Source organism: Vanacampus margaritifer, chromosome 8, assembly GCF_051991255.1.
Source record: "Vanacampus margaritifer isolate UIUO_Vmar chromosome 8, RoL_Vmar_1.0, whole genome shotgun sequence".
In the NCBI taxonomy this organism is placed as follows: domain Eukaryota; kingdom Metazoa; phylum Chordata; class Actinopteri; order Syngnathiformes; family Syngnathidae; genus Vanacampus; species Vanacampus margaritifer.
In genome coordinates, this window is record NC_135439.1 from 13,231,031 (window position 1) to 13,245,047 (window position 14,017).

Consider the following 14,017-nt stretch of genomic DNA (forward strand, 5'->3'; position numbering starts at 1 on the left):
ATAATAACAATCGATGTATTCTTTTTCTCCAGCGCTCATGTCCTCATTAGGGTTGAGGGCGAGCTGCAGCCGATCTCAGCTGACTTTGGGCGAAAGTACACCCTGACTTAGTCGCAGATTGCAGGGCACATATAAACAAACAACCATTCACACTCACACCTATGGCCAGTTCCAATTAGCCATAGACTGTGATCAGGTTGCATTTGACAATTTTAAAACATTTGCAGAATTTCACAAGTTACTTCATGTTAAAGATTAGATAACTCTTATTATGAAAAGAAAAATACACTGAGCTGTCACCAATGTTTTTTTTACAGTAAAGTTAATTTTTAAAATTTTAACACAATTTTATGAATTATTATGAAATGACTGTATCAATGACTAAATGGTGCAGCCATACTTCTATTAGTTTAACATTTTTTCCACTTTTATGAAAAAAATATTTTATTGAACATTAAAGTTAACAATTGAAGTCATGCGATTAATTATGATTAAAAATTTTAATCGCACGACACCCCTAAAAATTATACATTAGATTTATATATCGCCTTTGAAGCAACCCAGGATGCTTAACAATATTACATAAATCTTTCGTCATATCACTGCCTCTAAAACTGTAATCTGCACGCCACCTTTATTAAATCAAACAAATACCTGGAACATTTTCCCCAATAGAGAAGCCTGTGGCAGAGGATACAAGCAGGAAAGAAATGAAACATGCACTGAAAATAAACAAGTTGTGTCATACAGATGGTATATGGCAGTGCCAAATATGTTTATGTATTATCAATTACCTAATGAGATCAGAAGGTGCTTAGATGTGAATGTCGTCCTAGTATCGTAATTAAGTTTGTCATTCAAACGTGTCTTCTAAATCAAGTTTGCACTTGTTTTTTGCATGTGCAAACCCTTAGTAAATCTGGCCTTAAATAGCCAAGGAATGGAGCAAGTATCACTCAAGACCTAGGACTACTACAAAAAGGTGCACAACAATGGATCGGGAGGGGAACACTTGTACTCGTGTTGTTCATAAGCAGTATTTTCTGGAAATGTTAAAATACCAGAGATTGCCAGGCTGCATGAAATCAACAAAATTAAATATTTTACATTTGATAGTACCAGATTCAACCTGTACAGTGGTGCCTTGAGGATGAGTTATTTTCTTTTCATTACTCAAATCATTTTTTCTCATTGAAATGAATGGAAATGGCATTAACCAGTTCCAGCCTTACCCCAAAAAACAACCAAAATTGTTGAAATGTGTATTTTAATTGTGAAAAATAGCAATCCATTATATTGTCAACTGGACTCACATATTTACAGATTTTTGTCAATCTATATACTTTTTTTTAGGGGGGGGGGGGGGGTGTTGCTGTGTTTGTTTTTCAATGCAGGTATAATGGAATGGTCCTGGTCCCTATCCCCCGAAATAACAGGTGTCCGCTGCGCTTTATAAAAACATAAAGTAATGACATAAATAGAATGAAACCGTTCTTGTCACAATACATTAATCGACTTCAGCTCCTCTTGGTATGCCCGCCATGGCCACTTGAGGGTATTAAAAGACAGACAAATGGACACACTGTTCATTAGGGCATGATTATGAATTCCACTTTATTTCCAGACAGGCTATGCCCCATTGCAATATAATTGGCTGCTGCATGCAGTCCTACTTGGATTGGATGCAGCAATTTTATTGTAGCAGGGTGTGTTCTATCTAGAACTGTATTACTAGAAGTGGTATTAATAAAGCCTCGACTCTCTCTCAGCTCATCAGTAAAACACTAATATTTGGCATTCTTCACAGAATAAAGGATATACAAATGTAGCACTGTTATATTGTCAGTGCATACTGCACCGTTTGTGCTCAATCCATGAAAGCACCAAAACGTTAGCGTTAGCATTAAGGAAGGATAAGGTTGTTTTAAAGTAGCACTAAGGAACTTTTCAACCATAATACAATATTTTCATAACTCTTCTGATGAAACATCGACTTAAAACTAGTTGAACGGTACCTTCGCCATGGCCTGATGGGGTCTGTATCATTTTTACTGGCACTAAGCAACTTTGAGGAGGAAAGTAGGAACACTGCCACATAAAAAATTCTGAATGTGCTGACTGCTTTCCCCATTCGTCACAAAGACGGAAGTCAATTTGAATGGGTGAGCTAAAAAAACGACGCAATGCACTTGTCCTCATGGGAAATGTGGTCTTCCTTCAGGCAAAACATTATCGCTTTTGTGCATTTGGCGCCTCCATAATCAACATAAAGTAAAAGTTCCTTAGTGTTGCTTTAAATACACAAAGCGTAATTTTCTTTTTTTCGTCTTTAGTTTGACAGTTAACTTCAGCTGTGAGTGGCACCAAACAGCTTGAAGCCAAGTTTTTGGATACATTTTTTTTTTATTGTTCACTTTTTGCCAAACTGTTGCTTAATTTAAAGAGTGTTGAGTTGAGGTCACTGCCACCATAAAGCGCTCGTATCGCAAGTCTATGCTTGTAAGTCAGGGCAAAAAATTGGACGGACAGCTTGAATCTCAATAAAATCCAGTCAAGTCATGTCACTTTTATCTCAGGGCAGCACTGTATTTGCCAAATAGCAAAAAGACTCATAGGAGCCGACAATGCTATTACCTAAGGTCACTGCAGTGGACAGCACAGTTCTAACCTAAAGATCAAAGTGGGACTATTTAGTTCTAATTACACGAGTTGAACTAATAGGCATACTTACATTCTGCCTGATGGCCGCCTGTAGCGCAACATAGACATTAATAGACTGAGGGTTATGTAACTGTTATTAAGCGAGAGAAACACATAAATCTAATCTAGCAGAGCTCGTCTCATGTTAACTGTGCTTCTTGGAAAAGCCATTCACTCCTCTTAATGATAGACACCTGAAACTCAGTGGAATAGGAGAACACGGATATATATGTCTGACGTGCTGGGCAGGATGATCCATGGAAAGCAGGGTCTTCACTATTCAGTTTTACTATGCAGGATGTTTGACAGCTTTATTATTAAATAAAGAGATCTTATTCAAAACCGGTTTCAAAATTACATGCATATCCACTGGCTGCATATGCCGGAATTTGGTCATTCAAATTTTTACATTATTTATTTAGAAAAAAGGAACCTTTAGTACAGTATGACACAAAATGCAGCTATAGAAAAAAATTGAGTTGTGCTTGGGCCTAATATTCTTGCAACTTCCTGTGAATGGAAATTGGACTGAAATGAATGTTACAGTTGTTTGCATGGTATTGATTTCATACCTGCAAGGTAGTGCTCTGGTCAGAAAAGGGTGAACTAAAAAAAGTGGTGACGATACTCATGACAGTCTCAGTCACGTAGCGCTCCAGGATGGTGTCCGCATGTTTACGATCGCTCGTATTGTTGCACACCTGTAAACGAAAACAAATTCTTCTCAGTTGATGCACATTTGATTTCCTGATCTATTGAATCACTACAGACGTTACCTACTCTGCAAATGTCAACTAGGAAGTTCTCAAAGAGTTTCCACATGTGGTTGGAAGTGTAGATTTCCTTCATTTCAACCTCAGTGTCCACATAGCAGTGGTTTAGGAAGTTGATATAAGCAATTTTGACCTAGAGGGGTGCAACGAGACATTTTAGTGCAATAATATGTGAGCAATTGTTGAAGAAAAGGATATTTCTATTCTGCGTGTTCGTTTTCTTTCGGGCAGTGAGAATGTTGGTTATCCGAATGCAGGCTGGAGATCGTTGAACAGTCACTTCGAAGCTTTTATTTCTACAGAATATTCCGGGCACAAGTGAGTTCCAGACAATGGCTGCAGCCTCTCACAAGTGCGAAGATTTCAGAGGACTTACAACATTCTTATACTATCTTGAAGGGCGGTACCACAACGCCCCCAGGAAACAGCCCACCCGGAGTTCACCGGACATGAGATACTTTAAAAACATCATACTAAAACATTGACTTCAACCACAGACAAATTGTCTATTGTTGTGGAAATAGAGGAGGCTCCCCAGACATGCCGGCACGAGCAGAAATTGCGACAGCACTCACAAAGACACATCCACAGATAAAAGTTCTACTGAGGAAATAAATAAATTAAAACAGTTATGACTAAATCTGGGCAGAAGACCCTCTTCACAATCTATTTCTGTTCAACTCACCTCTGGGATGCAGTCCTCATTGGTCACCACTCGCACAATGTCATCCAGTGGTAGCAGCGAGTTACATTTGATCTCAGTGTAGACATTCTTGCCTTCCGTGCAGACGGCTAAAAGCTCCACCAGGTGAATGTGGTACATCAGTGGACTGTTCTCATCCATACGATCCCGCTCTGATCGCATCATCTGTACCAGTGTTTGAAAGGAGGCGCGATCATTATAGAAGACCAAAACGTCTTCGCCCGCATTCACCAGCTGTGCAATAACAAAAAACAAAAGCTTGCATGAGGACAAAACATCAACCAGGACAGATGCTAACAGATGCAAACAGTATTTCACCTCGGCCATAACGATGTCCTGACACTTTTTGATGAATTTATTCTCTGCTTTGACAATAGTCTGCAGAAATTTGAGGTATTGGACGTTGCGTCCGTGCGTCTCAATGCAGTGGACAAAATGTTGAACCACACGCTCGTTGATTTCGCTGCACAACTGGAAGTTGTTCATGAAAATGTGCTGCATGGTGATGGCTTCCAAAATCTGAAAAGCATAAGATGTTGCACGCATGGCTTTAAACTCTGGGACTTGCCATCGGCGCAATGATAGCTCACCCCGGGGTTGAGGAACAGATTAATGTGCTTGTGAAGCAGAGCTTGATTCTGCTGGTTCCCTGCGCAGAAGTTTTGCAGGAACTGATGAGCTAACCTCATAATGTCCTGCATGCGTAAATCTTCACCCTAGAGTGAAAACAAAAATGTTTGACTTATTTATTTACACCAAAAGACCTAATAGATTACCAAGTAGTAGGTCACAGACACCTTTTCATAAGGGATCTGTAGTAGCTCAAGGACAACAGCATGAGCCCCCATGTTCCGCAGTAACCTCTGTTGCTGCTTCTTGCTCTTCCTACCTGACTGGCCCTCCTGGACACAAAGCCTGCAGAGGCGTAGGAGGATCTAATGAAGGAGAGAGGTGATCAATGTTTGAAAAAAAAAAAAACACCAAACATCTTGTTTGATTGGTAACCACTTTTGATGGATGATGGTTACCTCTTTTACAACCCTGTAGTTGTAACTGCTGGTGCTCTCCGGTTTGCTTGGCTTTTCACTTCCTCCAGATTCACCCTACAATAGATAATACACAAAAGAACAAGGTCCATGTGGGTTATTTAAACCTGGAATCAGGATTACAAGTGATCTTAGAGCAAACCTGTTATAAGTATGCACATATGAAGGACACATAAATTTGACTCTCGGCATGAGGTGGCATGACAACAGTAAAAAAAATTAAAAAAATAACATTTGCCATATTTGTGGGTAAACAACCTTTTTAAAAAATATATATGACATTCCCTGAACTCTTCACCTGTCAGAACTTTGACACTACAGAAAAACATGCTTCTTTCATTACATCATATTTATGGAAGAAGCCTAACTTAAACCATTGTCTATCAGTGTTGTGTTTGTGTTTTCAGTGTTGAATCCACATTTGTTGATACCTTTTTATGCTCAGACTCAGTGGCCAAGACCTCATCTGGACCCTGCCTTTTATACACCCAAAGCTCCGACTTCTCCACGATGGAGCGCAGTTGGTCCAGGTCGAACTTAATTTGTTTGTAGTTTTCCACGTCTTGGCTGGTGACCAGCAACTGGACCTGGTGAAATGTTCAAAAGAAGGATCAATAACGTAGTAAAGAGCAGACGGATTTTTTTGTGCGTAATGTCGGACAATACCTGCTTAAACGCCTGTAGAACCTCCTGCCTTTGACTGAAGTGCCGAAACAGCAGTTGGAGAGCCCGGGAAACCAGAGGGGGATAGTCGTGCATGGTCAAGTGGAGAAGGACTCTCAGGAAAGTCCGTCCGCCATGATCGTCCAGGTCCAAGGGGGTGTTCTCTTCACTGGTCGCACACACAAAAATGATTAAACTGACCCATATTGCTTTGATTTCTAACTGCTACTGTATATTGAAAGTGTGATCACCTTCCACCAAATATTCCTTCTGCCTGCTCTTCTATGTGTTCAAAATCCAACGCTCCTAAATTGGCACAACTAGTAAAACCACTGGCCATATCAATTTCTATGTGCAAAAGATGAATCTCACCTGGCATATTGTTTGGACCTTCAACTGTTCCAGTTACAGATAATTCACCTTGGGAGTTGCTCTCGTCAAACTCCCTCTTAAAGATGGACAGCAGACAGGAGATTCTATAGTCCAGGCGAACATTTAAGATGAACTGTGTAGGAGAGCAAATCATGAATGAGTCATACTATTCCAATTTATTCACGGGTGTCATTGCCATTGCTTGTCAAGTACCTGTAGGATCTCAATGATCTTCAGCTTGGTGTCCATGACCAAAATATCCTGTTTCTCTGGTTCAGTCTGGGACTTGACAGTGTCCCCATTGGAGCTGCTATTTGATGTTGTGGGAAGAAAGCCACTACCTCGAAGGACGACCTGAGACATCAGCTCCCCAACGCCATGAATGGACCTTATCACATTACTACCTGATATAACATACACAAACAAGATACAACCAACAGAAGAAAAAAAAACATTCTTCTGTTAGTTATTTCGCCCTCCTACAGGCTACCCACACAATCTGTGTTTCATACCTTTGCTCTCATCTTCCTTTTCCAGCTTGTTGAAGGAAAAAACTGTGCTCACATGGACACAGTCTAGAATAGCTAGCAGGATCTTAGTGAGTCTTAGTAAGTCACTGAAGTTGTAGAAGCCAAAATAAATCAGATTCCTAGACAAATTCACCACCTAAAAAAAAGAAATAGGAAGTTATCACTTTGTTGCTTTTTTTTCCCCCAGAATGCGTGCCATGATCGTAAAAGTATTTTAAATGCCAAATTGGTAAAACTCACCTCAAAAGTGAGCTTATTCTTTTCTTTATCTGCAAAAGGAAAGCTCTGACAAACCACATCTCTGAGGTAGTTCTCAACAAACTCCATCGTCTGTGAGAATCGCTCCTTAATTTCATCTTTAGATGTTCCGTCATTGTCATAACTACATGAAGGTCATAATAATAAAAGCGTGAATAAAAACTAAAACATGACAATGTGCACATTATTGTCATAATCTGGCCATTAACTCACTCATCAATGGCAATTTCAGATGGGATCTCCGACCACAGGCGTGCGTATTTGACGGGCGTAACCTGTTCCTGTGGGTCGCGGTCTACATGCATGTGCAGCATCATGCGGCAAAATGAGGCTCGCAGGTCATAAGGTAAGTCTTCATCTGACATACAGCGCAAGATCAAGTCTACATCCAGCTGGCCAGAGATCTTGTTAATTGCCAGGTACTGCCTGTCCAAACACATCCTGGCAAAGAGGTTCAGCTGGTACCTACAAAAGGGTAACGGTTACCATGCAATAAACCTTAAAAGGATTTCCCTCGGAGAAAAAAAAAGGCCAATAACTACCTATAGTAACTGATCACCTCCTGGTCCTCCTTTTGACCCTCCTTGGCATCCTGGGCTAACTCCCTGATGCTTTTGCTGCGGATCTCTTTATTGCTGTCCTTCCAGAACAACCACACCTCTTCCTCATCTTCCTCCGACTCCTCAGAGTTGTCTCCAAGTACTTCCCCTTCAATCGCAAATCTTGACAGCACTAGTCTGCAGCCGGAAAGTGTAAAGAAGAAGAACTTAGGAAAATGATAAAGATACACTGGCTGGCAACTAGTGATTAACTCATTTGCTCCAAAAGACGTATAAAAACGTTTTATTTTAAATATTACCATTGTCCCAAAAACTGATTTATACGTTTTTATGCTAGAGCATACAGAAGGCTTTGATGCAGCCTCTAAACTGAAGAGAACGCTTAAAGCAATGGTATTTATTACAAAAAACGGCCAGCAGGTGGCAGCAGAGTATAAGAGATCAACCAGGGCCATGTTGCAACATGCTCTTTTCCCCAGTGTTTTCAACAGGTTTGTGAATAATGATGAAACTATATTCTAATGCTAATTGCTGCAAAACAGAAACAGATAGAAATATACTCTTTTTCCTAAATTTCTTTTGGTAGGTTCCATGCTTTTATAGCAATAAAACAACATTCTGTGGGCCTTGCAAAATCAGTCAATATCCAGTAAAACAGCCGGGAGCGAAGGGGGTTGCTTCAGTGAAAATGGCTGAGAGTGAATAAGTTAAAAGGTATGAAGATTTCATGTCACGTTTGATGATCCAATTATTAGTATTACAATAGTTTTTAAAATAATTTATTTAGATTATTATAATTTTTTTTGAAACAAACATTTTATCACTTTATTTGTAAACTGTGAATCATTTCACCACTACTGCTGACTTAGATTCACATGTTTAGGTGGATATACAATGCACATCTTTCCTGGCATTTTGCCTTTTTGTTATTGCATTTCATTATAGCTTAATAATTCCAATTAATTACACCCTTGATCTAAAATCAGCTCATTTGGGGTCCCTTTTAGATGAGGGGACACTTACTTAGTTTCAATTAGAATGTCTCCATTAGCTGGATCCAGCACAGCATTGCAAATTAGCTCCTGTGTCACAGGAATGGACTTATTCATGGAGACACACAAGTCCGACAAGTAGTCCAAGAACCTAGACAGACACAAATCATACTTCATATACAACAGAGATGGGGAAAAGTACTGATATTCTCTACTTGATTAAAAGTACATGTACTTGTGTAAAAAACAACTTTGGTAAAAGTAAAAGTACTCACTCAAATAATTACTCAAGTAAAAGTACAAAAGTACAGGGTCTGAAATGTACTTGACAAGTAAAAGTAAAAAGTATATTTCCACCTATGTCAAATTGAAAGATATTAGCTAAAATGGAGCAAAACTGGGGATACATCTGCCAATTGACTTGCTGCTTTGCTATCAAGTTGAAATTATCCTCTGTAGTGACGACGCACATTGCCCTCATATTTAAGGGTTCTAATCTAGCAAATTGCACGTCATGTGATCGCGTGTCGTAGAGCCAATCACAAGCTGGGATGTAGTACTGGCATGTACGCTCCATTTGATTGGCGGAGCCAGGAGACATTGACGCTGCTTGTTAAAATGTAACGGATAAAAGTAAAAAGTACTGAAAAAACTACTCAAGTAAAGTAACAGAGTATTTGTACTTCGTTACTTTTCATCTCTGATAAACAAAATAAGCAACATAAATCATTCCTCCTGAAAAAGTATCAAATCAATTTCTGCAAACAAATATCTCCATGGAAATGGAAATGGAAATCAAATCAATGCCTTTCCGTTCTGGTTGGTTCACCACACAGAACCACTTTACCAACCTGGGCTCACGGTTCTTGCGGACCAGGCTGACAAACGTGTCAATCTCTGCAGCAGTAATGTGTTTCTCCAGTAACTTGCGGTTGTTATGGAGGAGAGCTGTGATAGTGTCTTCTGCCAGAACATCATAGCCAATTTGTTTCTGCATGAAGCGAAATTGCTTGGCTATGTACTCCTGTGGATGAAAACCGGCAGACAATGAGTGCAAGTCACCCCTTGACCTGAGATTTACAAAATAATACTTTGAGATACTGTATCTCTTGATTCGTTAAGTCAGCGATTTTTCAACCTTAAACAAGTCCATTCTAAATTCCCCTCGGTTTCATGTAAAAGAAAGGCTTCAAAAATGAATGAATGATTTTACTAGTTCTAGGATCTGCAGCCGACTATATTTTTGGATATTTGTATTATAATACTAATTGCTAAAGAGCCTTGGAAATGGAAAAAGGCACAATTATGAGTCATTCAATTCCACGTCAAAGATTCTTAGAAATTTATTTTGCTAAACACATTAGTGCTGCTAAAGAAAAAAAGGCCAACGACTATTGAGTTACTGGAAGGCACATCAGCAGACACAGCAGCTGCAAGTAAAAGTTATGCCAGGTCACTCACAAATCCAGAACGCAAAACCCCTAGATCAGAAACCCTGTACCTGGTTCTTGCGGTAGTCCTGTTGGGAGTGACGCAAAACCCGGTAACAGAGTCGGCAAATGTGTCTGAAGGGGGCATGACGCTGGTCAGCGAGCTCCTCCAATCGAAGCATTGGGCCATCACCGCTGTCAGTAAAGGGGGCCTGAAGCAGCTTGAAGATCTGAATCCAGGAAGAGGGTTTGAACATGTCTATGAGATCTCATAAAAGGTGCTACCAGACAAGAATTTCCTCGCCACAAAGTGCTGAATTAGTACCTGTTTAAGAATATTCTGTTCTCTCATGAGTTTTTGCCTTTCTCTGTTTGGTTTGTTGACCGTAATCTCAAGAACATCCTGTCCGTTGTTAGGAATGTCAACAACAAAGAACACCAGATCTTCTAGAAGTTTTGTAACTGCTCTGGTTGTCCATGCAAAGAGGAAAAAATCAGCAAATTTCAAATTTAAGATTGAATTATGACTCATCTCGGCTTTATACCTTCTCTCGTTCTGTGTGATGGTGCCCTTTTCAAGCTTCCCAGCAATAGAGGCCAGCACTTTACTGGCATCGTTGGCAAAGTCAAGGTCTCGCACTTCAGCTGGGGAGACGGGCACAATTGCAAAGGCCTCTTTGTCCTCTTTCAGTGCAGACGTTCCAATCTGTCATTAGCAAAGGTATACGGGATGTCAGAGACGAATATAGACTCATAAAGATGTGAGTCCAATAACAAGAGCCAATGGACATTAGACTATGGATGAAGTATTGAAACAACTCTTAATCAACTAATTGATCGATCAAAAAACAGCTAATTGAACTTGGGGAAATCCATCCATCCATCCATCCATTTTCTTGACCGCTTTTCCTCACAAGGGTCGCGGGGGTGCTGGAGCCTATCCCAGCTGGCTTCGGGCAGTAGGCAGGGTACACCCTGAACTGGTTGCCAGCCAATCACAGGGCACACAGAGACAAACAACCATACTCACAATCACACCTATGGACAATTTGGAGTGTTCAATTAACCTGCCATGCATGTCTTTGGAATGTGGGAGGAAACCGGAGTACCCGGTGAAAACCCACGCAAGCACGGGGAGAACATGCAAACTCCACCCAGGAAGGCCGAAGCCCGGATTCGATCTCACGTCCTCAGCACTGGGAGGCGGACGTGCTAACCAGTCAGCCACTGTGCTGCCACTTGGGGGAAATCTACGCTTCCAAATTTGTAGCCCTTTTCTGTTCCATTAGGAAATTTATGACTGTGCCCCATTACATTTCATAACACAAGGTTGGGTGAGTTTGTTGTGGAAGAAAATGAGGGCCTCGATTTGTACCCCATCAACCAACTTTGTGATGAACTAAAATAGAGACTGTGACCCAACATTAATAACATTAATTTCTTCTATCCCAATAATTGAGTTATTTAAATCATTCCAGTGTGATCACATCTTTTAATCAACTTTCTACACTTACACGAAGCATGACAGGTTTTTCCTCCTCTTTGTCAATGGGTTGGTTGGTGCTGTGAACCCATGTGTTGGTGCACAGGTGTCTGAGGCGCACGTATGAATTCCTGAAATTACATTCTCATATTTTCAATGTATTAATACTTCATTTTGCTACTACTATATAACCAAAGACAGCCAGTTAAGTCTGAAGGCAAGTGAAATATAAGCTAAATATAAACAAAGGCAATGTGCACTTATGAACATGTTGCGCAACATGATGGAGAAACAAGGTCAGGTCAATAGGTTACACATGAAGCATAACAGGAGAATTATGTGCTCCTATAAATCACATTAGGTCAACTTAATACACTCATTTATTAGAGTACCTGGGTACGAGTGAGTCTCCTCCTCTTAACGTGGTCGGGTCCAACTCAAATATTGAAGAAATGTCATTTCCATCAGGAACGGAGACAAGTGTGTACATGACTTTATCCTGTACATTTCTCAAACGGGCCCGCAAGGCCTCTTGCTCCGAATCCAGCTGCAAGCAGAAAACATGTAATGTAGCAAAAAGAAACACAATCTTCCAATGCCACATTTTATGGAAAACAAAGGTAAGCAGCTTTGTCAGCAAAAGGGATTCCTGCTTTAATACCGTGAGAGGATTTCTAGGAATTAAGTGTGGACAGCAGGAAATGTAATAAATAAAAGCATTATTGTTCTGACAACAAAACAAATGCTTCACTAAACACAATGTAACTGGCCGTGTTAAAAGTCAAATAATTACATTAATAAGCAGGGTTGTTTGCAAGAAAGCCTTTATGTGAAACAAACTTTAAGTTAGTTAAGTTTCATGAGGCTAGTAACCTTAACTACAATAGATAGCCTGCATTAGTAGGAATACTTGCATAATCTAATTACATACATTTTGTAGCTAACTACATAGGCCATACATCTTCTACTCAAACAACAATAAATGCTATCATTTTTTGGGATACATTTTTTTCCCCCCTAATGGATGCAGTGAGTGCCACATCAAGAACACTAAGAATCTTGAACAGTGAAAAAACATTATCAGTCAATCACTGCCATCTGCTGGTCATCAGTAACCCACAAATGAAAACACACTACAGTAATGTAATAGCCAAAAAGTAAGTGTTGTAATTAAGAATCTTAACAAAAGCCGGTCTTGTTCAACTTTTAGTGTTTGTTTGAAGACAGTTTTGCACACATGTTATAAGAGTGAAACGACTTAAATGTGGCTCTTACTGATGGGCGTGACTCCAGACCCTCCTCTTCATATTCTGGATTCACCTTTAAATACACAAAACACATAGGTAATACAATTCACAATATAAATTCATTGAATATCCATCAATACACACGGAATATTAATAATTCATCATTTAATTTTTTGGGAATTCCTGTACTGCAACAATCATTTTATCGACAGTATTCTATTGAGGTTTGACTTCTCGAGATCAAAATTTAATTTGACAAATGACAGTATGTTACACTGCCTTGTGGTGGACTGACCTCTGCAGCAAGGTAATGTCCAGTGGCCAGATGTTTAAACCTGAACAGACTGTTCCAGTAGCCTGCACCCCCTCGGCAGGGATCATGTTGTACAACCTGATGTATACACAGTTAAACTGTTATAAGCGTAGGATTTGTTGAACAGTGACACGGCACTGTCCAGACATCACCCCCCCCCCCCCTCACCTCTATTTCCCAAAGGGCTTTGCTGCTGGTTGCTGAGGTAGCTGACTGCCGTCCAGTGGTGCGAAGAAACACGTATTGTTTCTTTCTGTGGTCATCGCAAGTGAGGAATTTTTCCTGCTCTGCATGAAACAAGCGTACCACATCGCCCTGGACAGAAGCCCAATGCATTTTTATTATTATTATTATTGGCTATTTACAGCTGAACAGTAAAAGGTAATTACTCAGGGAAAAACATAGTGTTGTGGATTTACAAGATGCGTCATAAGCTTTATAGACTTACATTCAATTAGCATGGACTGATACTAGTTTTGTAAGTTATTCTTGATGAGAAACATTGTAATAAGGCCCGAACTATAAGATACGACAACATACCAGACATGATATCTGTATAGCCTGACAAGAAATATGATTAATCACATTGGGTGAAGTTGTAAAATTGTCTTCCACAATGTACAATGTCATGTGAGAATAAAGTCACCATTTAATTTAAAATGTTTGGATACAAACTGTATTTTGGCCCTTGTTGGGATTTTTGAATGTGATCCAAATAATACTGTGACTGACAATGCTGACAATAATAACATACATGTATTATCTAAAAAAAAAAAAAAAAAAAAAGTAATGACAATGCTGCCATTCAACAAACCCCTTTTAGGACGATCTCCTGATTGTCACTCCATTTCATGAACAAGACGATCTTCCAGCTTGTGTTACAGTTGACTGAATTCACCTTAAAAGAAAAAAACGAGAGTCTGATGTCACTGAAGGGATCATCTAAA

General features: G+C 39.8%; 1 protein-coding gene across 7 annotated transcripts in view; it reads right to left on the bottom strand.

Annotated features, from left to right (window-relative positions):
- The window catches only part of LOC144057003 (inositol 1,4,5-trisphosphate-gated calcium channel ITPR1), an 85,174-nt gene that overhangs the window by 53,511 nt on the left and 17,646 nt on the right, over positions 1–14,017 (bottom strand). For 4 of the 7 annotated variants that reach the window (XM_077574192.1, XM_077574189.1, XM_077574188.1 and 1 more), the window contains exons 8-36: positions 13,885–13,968; positions 13,239–13,385; positions 13,053–13,148; positions 12,786–12,830; positions 11,903–12,057; positions 11,542–11,641; positions 10,573–10,733; positions 10,353–10,494; positions 10,099–10,257; positions 9,449–9,621; positions 8,629–8,748; positions 7,588–7,782; positions 7,259–7,510; positions 7,028–7,169; positions 6,770–6,923; positions 6,471–6,661; positions 6,258–6,390; positions 6,137–6,191; positions 5,889–6,054; positions 5,654–5,809; positions 5,205–5,279; positions 4,974–5,111; positions 4,767–4,892; positions 4,495–4,695; positions 4,159–4,410; positions 3,481–3,606; positions 3,273–3,401; positions 2,732–2,749; positions 655–681 (exon numbers count right to left, since the gene is read on the bottom strand). In XM_077574192.1, the coding sequence (XP_077430318.1) occupies positions 655–681; positions 2,732–2,749; positions 3,273–3,401; positions 3,481–3,606; positions 4,159–4,410; positions 4,495–4,695; positions 4,767–4,892; positions 4,974–5,111; positions 5,205–5,279; positions 5,654–5,809; positions 5,889–6,054; positions 6,137–6,191; positions 6,258–6,390; positions 6,471–6,661; positions 6,770–6,923; positions 7,028–7,169; positions 7,259–7,510; positions 7,588–7,782; positions 8,629–8,748; positions 9,449–9,621; positions 10,099–10,257; positions 10,353–10,494; positions 10,573–10,733; positions 11,542–11,641; positions 11,903–12,057; positions 12,786–12,830; positions 13,053–13,148; positions 13,239–13,385; positions 13,885–13,968 (3,918 nt within the window). The remainder of the gene's footprint in view (positions 1–654; positions 682–2,731; positions 2,750–3,272; positions 3,402–3,480; positions 3,607–4,158; positions 4,411–4,494; positions 4,696–4,766; positions 4,893–4,973; positions 5,112–5,204; positions 5,280–5,653; positions 5,810–5,888; positions 6,055–6,136; positions 6,192–6,257; positions 6,391–6,470; positions 6,662–6,769; positions 6,924–7,027; positions 7,170–7,258; positions 7,511–7,587; positions 7,783–8,628; positions 8,749–9,448; positions 9,622–10,098; positions 10,258–10,352; positions 10,495–10,572; positions 10,734–11,541; positions 11,642–11,902; positions 12,058–12,785; positions 12,831–13,052; positions 13,149–13,238; positions 13,386–13,884; positions 13,969–14,017) is intronic. The other 3 variants (XM_077574193.1, XM_077574191.1, XM_077574190.1) reach the window with 1 other exon arrangement.